The sequence below is a fragment of the Heliangelus exortis genome, chromosome Z (assembly GCF_036169615.1).
Source record: "Heliangelus exortis chromosome Z, bHelExo1.hap1, whole genome shotgun sequence".
Classification (NCBI taxonomy): Eukaryota; Metazoa; Chordata; class Aves; order Apodiformes; family Trochilidae; genus Heliangelus; species Heliangelus exortis.
The window spans coordinates 64,700,046-64,715,725 of record NC_092454.1 but is presented as its reverse complement, the minus strand read 5'-3'; the positions used below and the strand labels follow the sequence as shown (position 1 = coordinate 64,715,725).

The window sequence follows — 15,680 nt, the reverse complement described above, 5'->3', positions numbered from 1 at the left end:
GCAAAGGGAGGCAGGGATGCTGCTTGAATCCCCTCTTTCTTTTTCTGGTAGATCTTCAGGCATGGCTGTTAGGCTCTCACAGCAGGCCTTTATTTGTATGGAAGAATCATGGGGTGGATCTGTCCCACGGGGTGTGGGTTTAGTAAAGATACCATTTCAGCAGTGCCTTTGCTTTGATCCCACTAAAGTCAGGTGAAGTTCTGCACCCAGTTTTGATGAGATAAATTGTGATTATTAGATTAGGCAAAACTGGATGATGATGGTGCTTTTGAAAAGGATTCTTCCCATGGCACTTCTACAGTATACCACACAGCATCTCTCAGCTCTGGCATAAAGACCTCTGCCCAAGCAGTGAGGAAAAGCCAGTGAAATTGGGGGGATTAACAGCCCTGGTAGGGAGAGCAGCAAAGAATGAGAAAAATGGGTATGGGCTGGCAAGTTCTCAGTTAGCTTCTCTGGGAGTCCTGGGGTACAGCACTTCATGTGGCTCCTTCAAATGGGTCTCTGTCACAACAGATGCACCCAGACATTCCTGCTTAATCTGGGGCAAATCCCTGTGCCTGCCAGGAGGAATAACACCACCACCAGATGCTGCCTGTGAACACAGGATGGAGTCCTGTACCTTCACTCAGTGCAATAACTCGTCTTCCCATTGCATGAAGATTTCTCTGGTAATTGTCCTTTAGAGTGACGAATGTGTTTCCTTTGACTCAGCAAACAGACCAGGCTGTGCTTGACATAGGGTAATAACAGTTACCATAGAGTGTGACAAGTCATTCATCCTCATAAGCCAGTTGTGAAGAGTTAACAGCAGCATGGTAAAGAAACTGTCAGAAAAAATTGAGGACTTACCTTTAGTGGTTAGCAGGTTACGGTTTCAAGTATCTACTGCCTCTCCTAAACAGATGACTGAGGTGCTTGTAAAGCATTTCACCTGTCCCTTCCCCTTGTAGAATGATGCTTCAAGACCATCTCTACCACAGAGCAGCTGCACCAAGGCACTGCCATTATCTGTGTACAGCTGATTATCCACCATACAGAAGAGTATGTGAGCAAAACATGAGGCCACAGCATCCTGCCCCAACTCTCTCCATGCATGCATCTTCTTAAAAGCTTTGGTTTGGTGTGCCAAGTACCTCCTCTGCCTGTGGACAACACATCCATCTTTTTCCAGTGACTTGGGCAGTCCCCATTCTACCTACAGCATGGATGTGCTCAGTATTTGCATCAGTTCTGCCAAATCTTCCCCATCTCCTTTCCAGCACTGAGACACGTGTAAAGAACTGGGATGTCCCAAAATGGTGGCTTTGCTGAAAGTAGTGCCATGCTGAGCTGTAAGCAGAGCTCTTTAATGAGAGGAAAGGATGCCAGGGAGCTCCAACTGCACAGCAATAGGATGTATAATATAATTATGCAAATAATCCAATCTACTACTTCATGGGGAAAATGAGGACTCTGTTTTACTCAGGAAGATATTTTCTGGGCTTTTTTCCCCCACTGACAGGTATGAAGGCCAGGCATAATAGGTTCTTTGTTATCCTTCATTGTTATCCTTCAAAGTAAGCCTTTGTGCTGATCTGTCCTCCACATCTTTTCCTTTTGGCCATAAGCAGTTGTCTCTGCACCCCCAGCTGTTACCAGGGAAAGCCGGAGTGGGACTGTAAAAAAAAAATTATAAAACCCATAAATAGATAAGGCTCAGCCAAGAAACATAGAGTGAGATATGTTCCCCAGTTTCTGATTGGTTTTATCTTGGATTGCACAATGGCAAATGCTTCTCTTCAGCTGTCTGGAGTTCTTTAATATCTTAGTGAAGACTGTGGTGACAAATCTGAATGTTATGAACACCATATTTTAATTAGTCATCTGGTTCCCTTTTTCCCTGCTGGTACTCCTCCAAAGTCTTAACATTAGCCACCATCTCTGAAGGCAAGTTGATGTGTCTGTTGCCTTTTGGCTCTACAACACCTGTGATACTTGCTCCATTTTCATCACCCTTCATCTGCCTCCTCCTTTTAAAAGGTACCCACAGAGGGAAGCAGGGAAAAGTGTCACCAGCACATACTCAGCATGCTAAAACCTTGAAATTGTTCTCCTGTGGAGCAAGGTGTAAACGTAAGACGAAGCTCTCAAGGAGCTGTTTTTACAGCTTTCCTTCTCAGGAAGATTCCTGTGATTAACCTACTAGAAATAATGAAATAAGCTAGGTTCAGTGACAGCCATGGAGAATTGTTCCAAGAGCAGTACAAATGGTGACGTTGTTTCATGTGCCTTCATTTCTTGCTTTTTCTCACCAAGTGTCATTTAAAGGCAGCCACCTTCCTGCTTGACTGTAACAGAAAAGTGTTTCAGTTAGCAACACAAAAAAGCCTTGCCCTGATCTCGACTTTTTTTTGCCATTCTTGGTAGAAAAAAAGGTGTAGGAGTAAAAGCACCATTAACACCGAACTGTTTAATGAATAAATACTGACAGAAAAAGGAAACACAAAAATGTTCTGGTCACAAACTCTGGTCTTAGGCTTTTAGGGTACATAAAGTGATGTTGGCACGTCTTTCAGGAAGGGGCTTGTTTCCTAAATTAGGGGAGAAAACATAAAGAAACATCAAAAGCTGAGAAATGGCTTCTCAGAGCTTGAAGGTGGTGGCAGTACACTTTCTCCAGAGATATGGGTGGTTCCTTGCTGCTTGCTGCTTACTGTCTTGTTCACAAGCTGGCATTGGTAACCTGTGCTATTCATTGCAACTCATTTGTGTGGATTGTTCTCCACCAGAGAACTGTTAAGCAACAAAAAGGATGAGTTTTTCCAAGACTGCATGAAGCATCATCAGTAAGATGTGCTTCATGGAGAATATCTTGCTGGAAGCAGTGTGGAGGGAAGCCTGTGACCTCCAGGCAGGGAACAGCAGTGGGTGGGCAGGAAAGGGTGTGAAAGGGTGGCTGTGCCTTCAGGATAGCCTTTGGGTGGGCTTGGCACACCTCAGAGCAGGGCTGTCCATGTCTTCTTCCCACCCAGCACTCTGGAACAGTGCCCGTGGAGCAGCCAGGGGTGAGGGTGAACCCCATGGAGTGAGAAGCTTTCTGCCTCCAAGGTCACGCTGCACTGTCTGGGCTTGCAAGGGCTGGCCCAGGCACTGTCTGGGTGTCAGAGCTCTGTGTGCAGGCATTACAATAAATATGAATCCACACATACCTCCTGAAAGCCCATTGACCTATGTTCTCTCCAAGCTGCGTCTCTCCCAGTGGGTAGACCTGGAAGCACAGGAGAGCCTGGTTTCATAAGAGGAATTCCTAGGTGGAGTTACGTGCTGAAAAACTTGTTCAGGCTGCAACGTTTATCTTGTTTTGATGGTATTTTTTTGGTGGTGCTCCTTAGAAACCAAATGACGGCTTCCTTTCTGGCTCAACAAGGCACTCTTAAACAATGCTAATCAAAGAGTGTCAGGGTTTCCTTTTAAATGTTACTTCTGACTCTTCAAGAGGTGGGCTGCTACTGGCAGCCAGAACCCTGGCTTCTTACATCCAAAGGTACTCCAGTTAGTTAAAGCTTCTGTTTCCACGCAGCTTTGATTATCACCTGTCCTTTGCTTTTTATTTGCAAATCACACAAGGTGGGAAGACCAGTGCTTTGCTTTCCTTGCCAATGGCAACAGTAATGGAAGCACACAGCTGGCCTGTCTGCATGAGGGCAGGGGCATCCCTGAAACTGGCAACTTACAACTGCAAAGCTGTGTTTAAGATTAAGGAAAAGAAATCAGTGAGTTGACTTTTTTGTTGTTTGTACCCTTTCAACTGACAACCAGATCAGACACCTTGTATTTGCCTCATACTTTATCTATGCTTTATGATTATTGCATTACCTACCCAATTTTAATATGCATTTGCTTAGTTTTGAATGAGTATGTACTAGTAGCTGGATGATTGGCTGCAGGAATCTTGACTTTCCTGGTTTTGCTCTGTAGCAGCTGATTAGTCTTGCACCTTAGAAAATATATTGAGAAGTTTGGATTCTAGCTTGTCTGTGAAAGATAGATAAGATCAGTCTCTCTATCTGAGCTGCTCTAATCTAGCAAATCTTAATTTTCTGTGTGTGTTTTATGCCCATTACTTCCAATGGCAACCGCAGTGATAAAAAAGGCCTGAAATCAGCCCAAAACTTTTGCATGCATAGAAGCAAACTCTTGAACCAAATCTGAGATTTTAGACTAATTTACCTCTTCTCACATCTACTCAAATAACAGTGTTTCAGCCGTAGCAGTCATCTATGGAAGGCACAACTGGTCTCAGTATCTTGTGCGTTCGTGGCTATGTAGTGGATAGCCACTCCTACTATCCATACAGTACACCCGGCCAGCTGGATGCAGGAGCTGATGCAGTAACCATATGGCTACCAGTTAAATACTAGTCACAGAGGTTTTGTCTTAATGTATTGTGGCTACTCAGTGCAGAAAAAAAGCAGCATGTAACAAAGGATGCTGCAAAGGCATCATGGTATGGCCTGAGTCAGGCATGTAGTCCCATGGCTGGGTTTCCAGGCTGTTGCTAATGCCTGGAGTGCTTTTCTCCTTGAAAATGCTCCATATCTTAAGTGAGACTGATGTGGAGTAGCAGCCTTCATCCAGCTGGGCAGGGACAACGTGGAATTTAGCTCAAGCAGCATGAAGCAATTGGTAAAAGCAAGTGCATGCCTCTACACCAGAAACCCACTCACAAAAGGAATGTACCTCACTGCGCACACATGCAGACATGCACACCTGCAGTTGTAAACAGACATCTATCTGTATGTTACTGGGTGCATACACCAAAGCATCCTCCTCCTCCCCCTGCAAAGGTTATTTCCCATAATTATGCCCCACGGCCCTGACATCTGGCATAAGAGAAAGCTCTGACTAGCTTGGCCTCCATCTGCTCTGGGCAGACTCTCGTTAAGCACAATTAATGCCACAAGGATAAAAACCCATTTGACATGAAGAAAATTCAGATTGTGCTGCTTGCTGGAAACACTGTTAAGTGGGTGAAGCTGCTTATTAGTGCTAAATAGGGGCCACAGTCTTATAGCTTCTGTCCACAGATGGGAGCAGGAGGTATGTGCGCAGGGGGCTGTAGTCATTGTCAGAGGTCTTTTATTAGGAAAGCCTTTGGTGTAAGAATTTCTCTAGGGATTCAAGAGGTAGCTCCGTAACTTTTCATAGCTTCTCTATAAATGGTGCTTCATTATAACTAATTAATGAACAGAAAATGAGGGGATTTATACAAATCCTGTTCCCAAATTTCTCCGTTTTTAAAGGGATCAGGCTAAAAGGCAAAAAGAAAAGAATCATTGTACCGGAGAATTAGAGGAAAAGAGTGTGCCCTAAGGCAGCTGAGTGATTTGCACATGATGGGAGGCTGTTGTAGCTGTTGAGATTTAAAACAGGATGAGGCTGTGTATTGATAGAAAATGAAGAAATTACAGGGTGGGCTAGGGGAATGCTGAACCTTCATCAAAACTGCATAAAATTCCTGACACACCTGGAGCAACATTTCAACTTACGAGAAATAGTTATTGATAGAAATAACAGGAAGAATTTTGATACAACTGGATTTTTATTAGTGCTTGTCCAGCTAATTTTACCCTTCTGAAAACTAAGCTGTCAAAACTATTGTGGTGTCATTGTATCTCTTCTTGAGACATACTTCTACATGCTGCCTTGTTTTTGGGTGAAATCACAGGTCCTTGTTCCTCATCCACCAGTGGTTCTGAGGATACCGTGCCTGAATACATCCTTTGGAGCCACAGTTTGCCTTCCAAACACCTGAGTAGGTCACACAAGCCATTAGCTGTAGCAGCTCATTGCTGGAAGGATAGGCAAGGAAAAACATGGGTTTGCAATAAAATGAAAGGTCAAAAAATGGTAGAAAGAAGCCATGAAGGAGTTAAGAGGGATGAGGCTAATTGTAAGATTTCAGACTGACTATAACTGGTCTCCCATCCTCAGACTTACCCAGGTTATGTTTAGAAACTGTTTACTTTGTATTTTTTGCATCTGTATGCAAAACCTTTCTGCTCCAAGCAAATCAGATGAGTGTCAAGCTTATGCTTCACATTGCCATGTTTTTCTCCAATGAACAGTGTGACCCAGCACATTTTTTGGCACAAAGATCGTGTGCTATTACTGCTATCTCCTAAGAAAAAAGAGAAAGTGTAACATAGAAGGTATAATAAAACCATACCGTGTGGCTGATGAACTGGAAGAGTATCTTCATGTGGCTGGGGCTGCCTAAGACTTTTCAGCTGGGACCATGCCTTTCCTTTATCCTCTTTTCAGTTCCTGGAGCTCTTGTAGTGAGCAGTCAATGCACATGAGACCCAGATGCAGGTTCCATGAGAAGTTTTAGGAGGAAGGGTAGACTGAATGAGCAGAAATTTTCCTCCATAACCAGCTTGCCAGCCCCAGAAGAAAACATGCCAATGGGCATTGTTCTGTAAGCAGCCAGATCCCCCTAACTATGTGTGAATAACCTCTGCTAAACCTTCACAAGGCCAGCATGGATGTCTCTGCTTCACAGCCCTGAACTGACCATGTCAGAGAGGCTTAGAATGCCTGTGAATGGCATCAGGGCCACATCCCCATGCCTGACACTAAGCCAGCAGTGCCTGAGCCCTGCTCAGCCATACAGAGGAGGTGCTGGGGTGCCAGAAGGAATGGGCCTGGTAGTGGGGCAGGCATGGTGCTGCCAGAGAGGCTTGGATCCATGTTTATGACAATTATTTATTATTTTTTGCTTTCTGCACTAAAGCTTGGCAGGGAGATGCTTGGGAACTGGTGGTGTGAGACATGATTGATTTTGTGGCTGTGGTGGTACAGACTGCACTGGCACAAAGCATCAGAAAGAGTATGATGAAAAGGGAGAAGAGATTTTCTCCCCAGGTTCCCTAGTGTGTTGTTGAAACTTTCTCCTGTATAAACAAAGCAATTGCGTGAGCATCCTCTGTTTCTTTTTTCCCTTCTGATGCCATTTCATGCAAAGGAAATGAGCTGCAAGTGTTTAGCTTGGCACAGTAAGTTTGGTAATTGTATCCAGGGCATAGAGTAGCATGGGCTGGTGCTTAATCATTCACTCATTAGCTCAGTGTCGTTTGAGCTTGGAAGACAAATAGAGGGTAAGAAATTGTGTCAGCCTGTCTGAGAGGAGCAGGTGTAAGAGGGCTGGGAGAAGGACAACATACTTTCTGGGTTTCTTGGTGCAGTATGCCTTTCCAGCACAGCTGTTGCTACTGCTGCTGCCAGTTTTGGAGGAAATATTTGAAGTGCCCATCTCCTTGCATCTGTTGTCATCTTTTAATTGATATAATCCTGTTGGATGAGAGTAGCACAACTGCAAGTGTCTCCTGCACTATCACCTGACTGCCAGCACCTCCTGTGACATGCACGCTTTTTGTCCATATGCTTCAAACATAAATACTTCTATTATGTGCCCAGGTAGTCCCCTGAGGTCTGTCTTGACTTATGTCACCATACAAAGAGGTTTTTTTCCCCTCTTCAGCTGTGATTACTTAGCAGTAGGGCATTTCCAGAGGGAATAGGTGCACATTAATATTGTTACAGACAACCCTGGTAAGACCATACCTGGATCACCATGTGCATTTCTGGCCACCCATGGTCCAAAAATGTGACTTGACACTGTGGTGGGTGCAGGGGTGGTCTGTGTAGACAGCAGAGAGATGAAAGCCTGACATGCAATTTGAGATTAAAGGAGCTTTACTTGTTTAGTCTGGAAAACTACAGAATGGGGTCTATCAGAACGTTATATATGCATCAGGGAAGAAACACCAAGAAGGACAGTAGATAAATGCTAAATGGTCACTATTTGCAAAAGAACAAACAGGGATGAACTAGCCACCTCTAGGTGGAAGTCTAGAAACTAGAAGGAATCCCTTAGGAATCTGACTAAAACTTCCATGGCAACAGTGTTGACAACTTTTCTTGCCTCTTTTCAAAGCAGAACTTGAAATAAACACGGTGACACAGGTGATCTTGTCTTCTTCTTGCATCAGTGTATTCACAACATTATTACCACTCCTGGAGCAATTTTGCGGTGGAGATTCTGCAAATGGAAAGCACATTTGTGGATCTGAAATGTACACAAGCACTGCTTCAAACTATTGAGTTGATCAAGTTTCATGAGATTAGGAGGAGGATGCCCAGGCAGTGGCTTGGTAGCTGAACACTCAAGGTGCACATGGTGCTTAGGAAGATGCCAAGCTGATTTGTGCTATATGATGCTTGATTTTTTCATTTGGAAGCTGAATCCAGCCAAATGTGGACCACCTTTTTTTTTTTTTTCTTTTTTTTTCTTTCTTTCACTGAGTTTACTTCTCAGCCCTATCACCAGACAGACATCCAAAACCCACATGTGCATAGCATGATTGCAGCAGCTCCCTTAGGCCTGGCTTGCACTCCTGTGTAACTGTGGCTATGTGTTCTCCTTGTGTCAGCATGCAACCACAGTGCCAGCACCATGCAGAATGCTGCTGGGCTCATGAAAAGACTATTTTTCCATGGTGATGTTACACATGATCCTGACTGTGCTTGTGATACCTTTCTGCCAAACCACAAAAGGTTTGACTTTGGTGATTTGTGCAGCAATTATGTAGGCAGCCCAGGAACAAGTTTGGTGTGTTACCTAGGGAGAGACACCCTAGAAAAGCTAAGGAGAATCATTAGGCAGTCACTCAGTATCTTATAGGACAGCCAATTTATATGCAAACCACTCTACCTTCTGACATAGTTGTGTTCCTCTTGTTCTTTTGATACTGGGGGTCTCTGAGGTATTGAGTTAGGAAGCTATATATGTGTTTAAAATCCTGGTTACCATGAAGAATTTTGGAGAATTTCCTCTTCTGCTAATTGTTTCAGGATTTTTGTTATCTTTCCCACTTGTAAAAGTGTTTGGCTTTTGGTCTTTCAGAGGTTAAAAGGTGGGTAAGCAGCAGTTGGATCTGATTTGAAAAGAACATAAGTGAAAATTTAGGATTTCCTGCTTAAGAAGAGCCATGTGGATACCAGTGAATGAGCCCAGTCCAAAGATCATTGCACTCTACAGCTGTAGATGTCCATTTAGTGCCACGTTTTGAGCCATGCCCTGAAAGCACAGGTTGCTGCAGTCCCAGAGCCAGACTGTGGTTTGCAAAATGTCTTCCTGCGTTTTTGTTGCAGGAAGATGTTTGTTTGGCAACATGTTGGTAAGCTCTTACAGATCTTCACTAAGCCAAGTAATTTTCTGTGTGTATTCACAGGAATATTTGCATCTAATGGCTGATAAGATCTTAGCCTTTGTGATCTCATGTATTCTTTCTGAGAAATTAAGTCAAAAGAAACACACCAGTGTAGCCACACTGCAGAGCATTTGGACAGGCTACCTTTTTGTTACACCTTGTCTTACTGCTTTTTCTTTCAAACACAAGGTAGAAAATTGTCCTCCTCAAGTTTGTTCTTTTTAGAGACACAGTGTGTTTTCCTGGAGATGGCAGCTTTTTTTAGAAGGATAGATGTTTAAGATTAGTAGCAGTTTTGTATTCACAGCAGTAGGAAGGGAGAAGAAAGAAGTAATATAATTGTTTAGGTTGTCCAAAGGAAATAGAAGAGCAACGTTTTGTGCTCAACACCCAGTAGTCAGCTCATGTGCATAACTAGATTTTTTTTTCTATGAAGTAACAGGCCGCTTTCCATGTTTGCATTCTCCAAGCTTCCCATCCAAGCCACAGATGAAACTTTGCTGATGAAGCTTTAAAGCGTCAAAGCAGACGAAGCTTTCTAATTTGTGTATAAAAATATGCTTAGTCTTTGGGATATGTGTTTGGAAAAGACAGGCTCCTCACATTGCTGATATTGCATATTTTTGGTCTGTGATCTTACACAGATTGGTGATAGACACAATTTAGAATCTGATCTTTCATGTGCCATAAAATGAGGATTATAGAATGGTGTGCAGCAGAAGAGAAAAGGTAAAACAGTAAAAGTGATAAATTTAAATGAGGAGATTTATAGACTGGATGCTTTAAAATTTCTGCCTCACTAATTTCCAGCTAGGATGTGGGAATGGAAAACCAGGTCTTTGTTCCTGTAGGAGGAACCTTGCCACAGGGAGAAAGGAGCAGAATAGTAGAACCATGATAATAGTAGTAGAAATTGTAATAGTAATAATAAAAAAAGCAGTGAGTACTAGAAATACCTGTCACTCTTTCCTGCAGAGCTCACCAGGCTGAATTATTGGGCTTTCTTATAGAGTTCTACTATTCTTGCTACTGTCATATTTTGCTTGGGAAGTTCAGTAATTAAAGACTGAGAATATGTAGGACTAGTCTCCTAAATACTTTCACCTGAATTTCATATCATCAAACCAGGTATGTTGCCAAACCTTCCAATTACTTAAATTCAGTGCTCATTGCCAGGTCTGAGAGAGCGTCTAGCTCCTATGTAGTGGTGTTCTACACCAACCAGCTACATTCTGTACCACAGGTAGAAATTGAATTTTCTACCTTTTGTAAGGAAAAATAAACAGGACACAGTGATGCATTATTTCTCACAGCAGTATTGTGTTTGCAGATTGGATACAGCATGGACAAAACCAACAGCATTTCAGGAAATTCATAGTGCCTTGGAGTCAAATGTCAGATATGGTGAGCAGAGGGAAAGGAGCTGAGATCTTCTTCACATTGCTGGGGCTGTGCCTGCAGTACACTCTGCTGCTGCAAGAGACATAGCATTTCAGTGGAGCACTGAAAGACCAGGAAAACACAGTGAATCATTTCAGTGGGGAGTAAAATGAAAAGTGAAAATCTTGGGTAGCAAAATTTTAAAAAGATACAATACAGGTACTTCTCTCACATGCTGATTTTATGTGAAAGACTGTTTTTCCTGCATCTGTAAGAGACTGAAGTAGGTTAACAAGGGTCCAAATATAAGTGTACTTTTTGCATACAACCAAAAGATATGTTATAAGGACCTTTCTGATAAAAGGCACAGTGAGATTAAGTTATTTTTCCCAAGACATCAGAGCTTCTGATTGGATTTGATCTCATAAATTCCAGTCTAGTGTTTGAACCACACGCATTTTTCACAGCAGGAGATTTCATCTCTTTGATGAAGTGTCTCATCTTCTTTATTCATGGACAGCTGGAAGACAAACAACTTCTATGGCTTCATCAGATTGAGTAAGTTCTTAGCCTTATCCAAATGCTTTGTATTTATTGGGAAATAAAAGGAGGTGTAGAAAGGCAGCACTGGTAAATCCTGTGCTGTTAAAATCTTACAGGAAGTCAAATGATCCTTGCTTGAGAAACACAAACCACAAAATGTGGGTGTGATATTTATTGGTATGTGCTTTGCATTCTTCTGCGAGGACTGATTGCATTTTGCATCACTACTGTAAATCCTGCCTACCTTTTCCAAAAAGATTTCAACACCAACCCTTCTGAAAACGACCTGCTGCAGGGAAGCACCATGAGTCCTGTTAGTATTTTGGCTTCTGAGTGGAATCCTGGAAAGCTCTCCCCTGCTGTTAATGACTTGTGGTAAGAGGGAAAAAGGGTAAGCTCTCAGATGCAGTGGGCATTCATCATCATGTACTGTTAGTGTCAGAAGACCCTCACTTTGATGGCCCAGTTGTGTCTCTTTGTGGCTTCCCTTTAGTGTATCTGTTCATTCTTTGTTCCTCCCTGAAGACATATTAGCAATCGTATTTACTTTCTGATCTTGCTATGGGAGTGTTTATATTAATTTCCTGACATCTGCATCTCTGTGATCTCTCATTTAAAATTGGCTGTGGGGGGAAGCTGTTTCAGTAATCCTGGGGTTTTTTTTTAATTAAAAAGAGAGGCTGCAAAGCCCAAAATGAAAGGGGGAAAAGAGGACTAATTTTTGCAGAAAATAAACAGTTTGTATTTGTATGGGAGCAAGGTCACAGTGGTTTAGATTATGTCTTTTTTAACTGTTTACCTGTATTTCTTAAGACAAAAGATGCACCTTTAATGTGTTTTTCACAGTTCATCAGTTAACCTAAATGTGGTTCATGTATCACAGTATCAGCTTCTGAGCTATCAAGAGCACTCAGTTCGTCCACTAAGAAAATCAAAGGTCAAGGTCTTCTTTCTGAGCAGCTTGTTTAATATTCTGTCTTAGGCCAAAACATTTTATCATTAGGATTATTTTTTCTTGGATCTTCTAGTTCTTGGGTTATTTGGCAGGGTTAGTTCTTATCTGAGTGCTTCAGTTGATTAGTCCTGTAACTGTATTTTGTCCTGTAACCTTCAGAACTGAATTCTGTGATACAGCTTTCTTCATATAAGTAATAAGCAAGGCACACAACCTTTACCAAAAAAGGAAGATACTAAGGCTTCACTGAGATGAAGATGCCAGTGTACAGGCTTGTTTCCATTCCACAGCAGTTGCTGCCATATCTGGCCAGAGGAAGGCTCCAAGGACATGTGGTATCACAATTTCTCACCAAAATCCACATTTCTACCCTTGGCCATACTGAAGTGACTCGATGTTACTTCAGCAGAAGGCACGGCATCTATTCTGTGTTTGTGACCTAGGTCTTCCTGTAATCTTTTAGAGTCATGGCCATGTTCTCATTCAGAACAAGATCTGTCATGTGCTCTTCTGGTCAGCATAAAAACATACTAATTGGTGAAATATTGTCTTCATTACCCAGGTTTGTTCTGGCTCAAGTCAGTTTCAGCTGCTGAAATAAAAATAAACAAAGTAATTTGTTACTTCCAAAATTATTTTCAGAAGTGTAAAAGCAAGAGGTCAAAAAACAACAGTGAATGAAAAGAGAGTCGCTCCTGTGGATCATTACCAAGTAAAACCACCTCAGTAGCCTGAGCATAAACCGAGGGTTACATTCTGTGCAATAAATGTATGGACATTGTTAAAGCCACTGATGAGGGATGTATATAGTGTAAAAATTGATAATTTTAAACAGGTTTACACATTTTTGAATTGGACCTATGTCCATGTTCACAATGTATGCACAATAAATAGGAGTATAGTAACAAACAGCAGCAAGCAGGAGCTGAGGCATGTATTTATTTGTCAAGTACTTTATAACATCAGCACTTCATTAGTCATCTGGCTCTGTTTTCATGGTAGTCTATCACTTCACCATCAAGAAAGACAAAAGGTGTATGAAGAGATACATTTTCTCATCTTTTTTTTAACAGAACCACTGACTCCATGAGAGTGCTTCTGTCCATACATGTGCCCAGCAGGGCTGGCAGAACTGCACTGTAACTATTTTCAGTGTGCTGAGCGGATGGGGCAGCAGCATTGTGCACAGGCACCTCAGTTCTCCACTACAAATATCTGTAGGGACGGGTCTTGCATGGTTGTTCCTGCATCCCTGTAATTTATCTTGATGGGACTGCAGCATACAAGTACTGGAGGTAAAGTGTTGAGGATCACCAAGTCAGATTTGAGTCGATACAGATCTGAAATTAATTTTTCTTCCTTTACCAAAGAGGGGGGGAGCCTGGATAATGTGATCTGTGTGGCTGGATTTTCATCAGTGATCATTTGTAAGAAAAGCAGCCACCATAAAACAAAAGCAAACATGGCTGTGGTGTGCATACACTATCCTATTTTTTCTGTTTCCTGAGCAGCAGCAGGGTGCTGCAGTACCATTTCAGTTCATCACTGAAATAATCTAAACGTAGAAAATAACAGAGCCTTGATCTTTTACCAGTGTAATCTCTTGGAGACTAGATCTTGGTCTCTTGATAGGAAAACTGGCAATCCATTAAAAAAGGAAACCTTTTTTCCAAAATCCCAGCAGCTTCTGTGTGAATTTATTCATCAAAGTCATACTGATTGCCAAATAAAGATCAGAATGCTGGAGACACAGAAAGGGAATCCCTCTTGCAGGAGGAAAAGGGATTTCCTTTGAGCCAGGCTAAAAGATAATAGCAAAGATAAAATTGCAAAGCTACAGATGGTTTCTGATAGCTGATTCTGGTCTTGAGAAGGAGAGTCGGATGCCAGCAGTGGAAATACAAACAAACTCAAGATGTAGAGGGGAGGGAGGGAGCGAGGGAGTGACCCTGCCAGGAGGTGCTTGCTGTCCCCCATCGGCTTCTCTGAAAGGAGGAGTGGGAGGTTCAAAGGTTATCATCCTATTTATGCTAATTGAGTTTGAGCTAAGCTCTTCCCAAGAAAAAGCCTCTTATTGAACTAGTTATTCAGTTCCTCAGGGTGCAACTGGAATGGCTATAACGCTGTCTTAGAATCTGCTTGGGTGGCCCCTAAAGCTAAAGGATTCCTCTCAATTTAACCCTCCGTCAGATGAAAAGACTTCACCTGAGAGACTAGTGTGCCTTTTGCCATTAGGTCTGTCTGCAGAAGGGGCCAAACATGTTCAGGTACACAGCACCCTGGCAGGTCCTCTGCTTGTCCATGGAGCATGGGCTTAGGGTAAGAACAATTCATTTTCATAATATTGTTAAACAGGCATAGTTTGTAGTCTTAAGAATGTGCTGTAAAGGGGAGGCAGCATCAGAGCTATATACTCTGAAAATGAAAGATCTGTAGGGTTGCATAGTGTTTATTCCTTTTCTTGTGTATTTCCATGTTGTTGTTACTTGAGGAAACAAGTCAAAAGACCTTATGTGAGAACATGTTGTATATGTTCATGTGTCTATGCATTTATATTCAAACAGAAAAGTGATATCACTCTGTACCTCTGTGCAGGAAAATACTGCTAATAATTTTAATTTCCATAGCTCCTTAGGCTTTTGAAAAGTTTGTAGGCATGAATTAATTAATTAATTAAACCTAATAGCTGTCTTAAAGGATGCATGTTAACATAGGGTTGCACCATGGATAAGTATTTTATTCAAGGTCGGGCAACAAGTCAGCAGCAAGTAGAGGAGTCAAATCCAGATCTTCTCATTCTAAAGTTTCTCTAGTTGCTTAATACTTGTTAGTTGTCTTCTAAATTGGATTTTCTTCAAGACCATTAGGCTTCAGGACTCATGAAAGTACAGCAATTAACTGTAGCAGTAAAACAGATATGGGCAAGATGGACATCTGAAAAGTGTAAATTTAAATCAACTTGGCTTGATGTTATTTGTACACTTACTTTCACACTACATTGCAGTATTCTTTTCAGTGAAAGCAGTCCACTAGTCTCTAATGGCATTTAATATGAAAGAGATACTTTGCAATTCAAAAATACCTATTGCATTTCATTAACTCTCCTGATTTTATCATGACTCTTGAAAGATTTGGTATGGCTTTCTTTCCAAAAACGACAAATGTTAAAAATACCTTTAGTTTTTGACAATAGGGTTCTAGCCTCTGAAGGTGCAAAGAAACACTGGAAAATACAGCTTCTAAATACTACCCCCTGATTTACCTCTTTCTGCCCCTCTCCCCTAACAGGTAAATCAAAATTAAAGTACTGTTTGTATAATTTTGTTTTTACAGTTTGCAAGACTTACATTTCACTAGCTTTTATGATTTTTGACTAATATTTTTTATCAATCTCTCTAGAAAGCACATACTTGGAAACAGAATGATGGAGGTCTGCATACTCACCTGTTATTTTCTGTTCAAGAATAGCTTGCATTTGTCATTACTAAATGCATTTTGAGTATTCCCTTTCTAATCCTTTTGTGTTAAGGGGTCCAAATGATACA

General features: G+C 41.8%; 1 protein-coding gene across 15 annotated transcripts in view; it reads left to right on the top strand.

Annotated features, from left to right (window-relative positions):
- The window catches only part of PALM2AKAP2 (PALM2 and AKAP2 fusion), a 260,559-nt gene that overhangs the window by 191,082 nt on the left and 53,797 nt on the right, over positions 1 to 15,680 (top strand). For 2 of the 15 annotated variants that reach the window (XM_071731466.1, XM_071731465.1), the window contains exon 1: positions 14,233 to 14,454. The exons of 12 other annotated variants lie outside the window; for them this stretch is intronic. In XM_071731466.1, the coding sequence (XP_071587567.1) occupies positions 14,395 to 14,454 (60 nt within the window). In that variant the 5' untranslated portion in view covers positions 14,233 to 14,394. Of the gene's footprint in view, positions 1 to 11,477; positions 11,572 to 14,232; positions 14,455 to 15,680 lie in introns of those variants that run through there. One more of the 15 variants, XM_071731468.1, reaches the window with a different exon arrangement.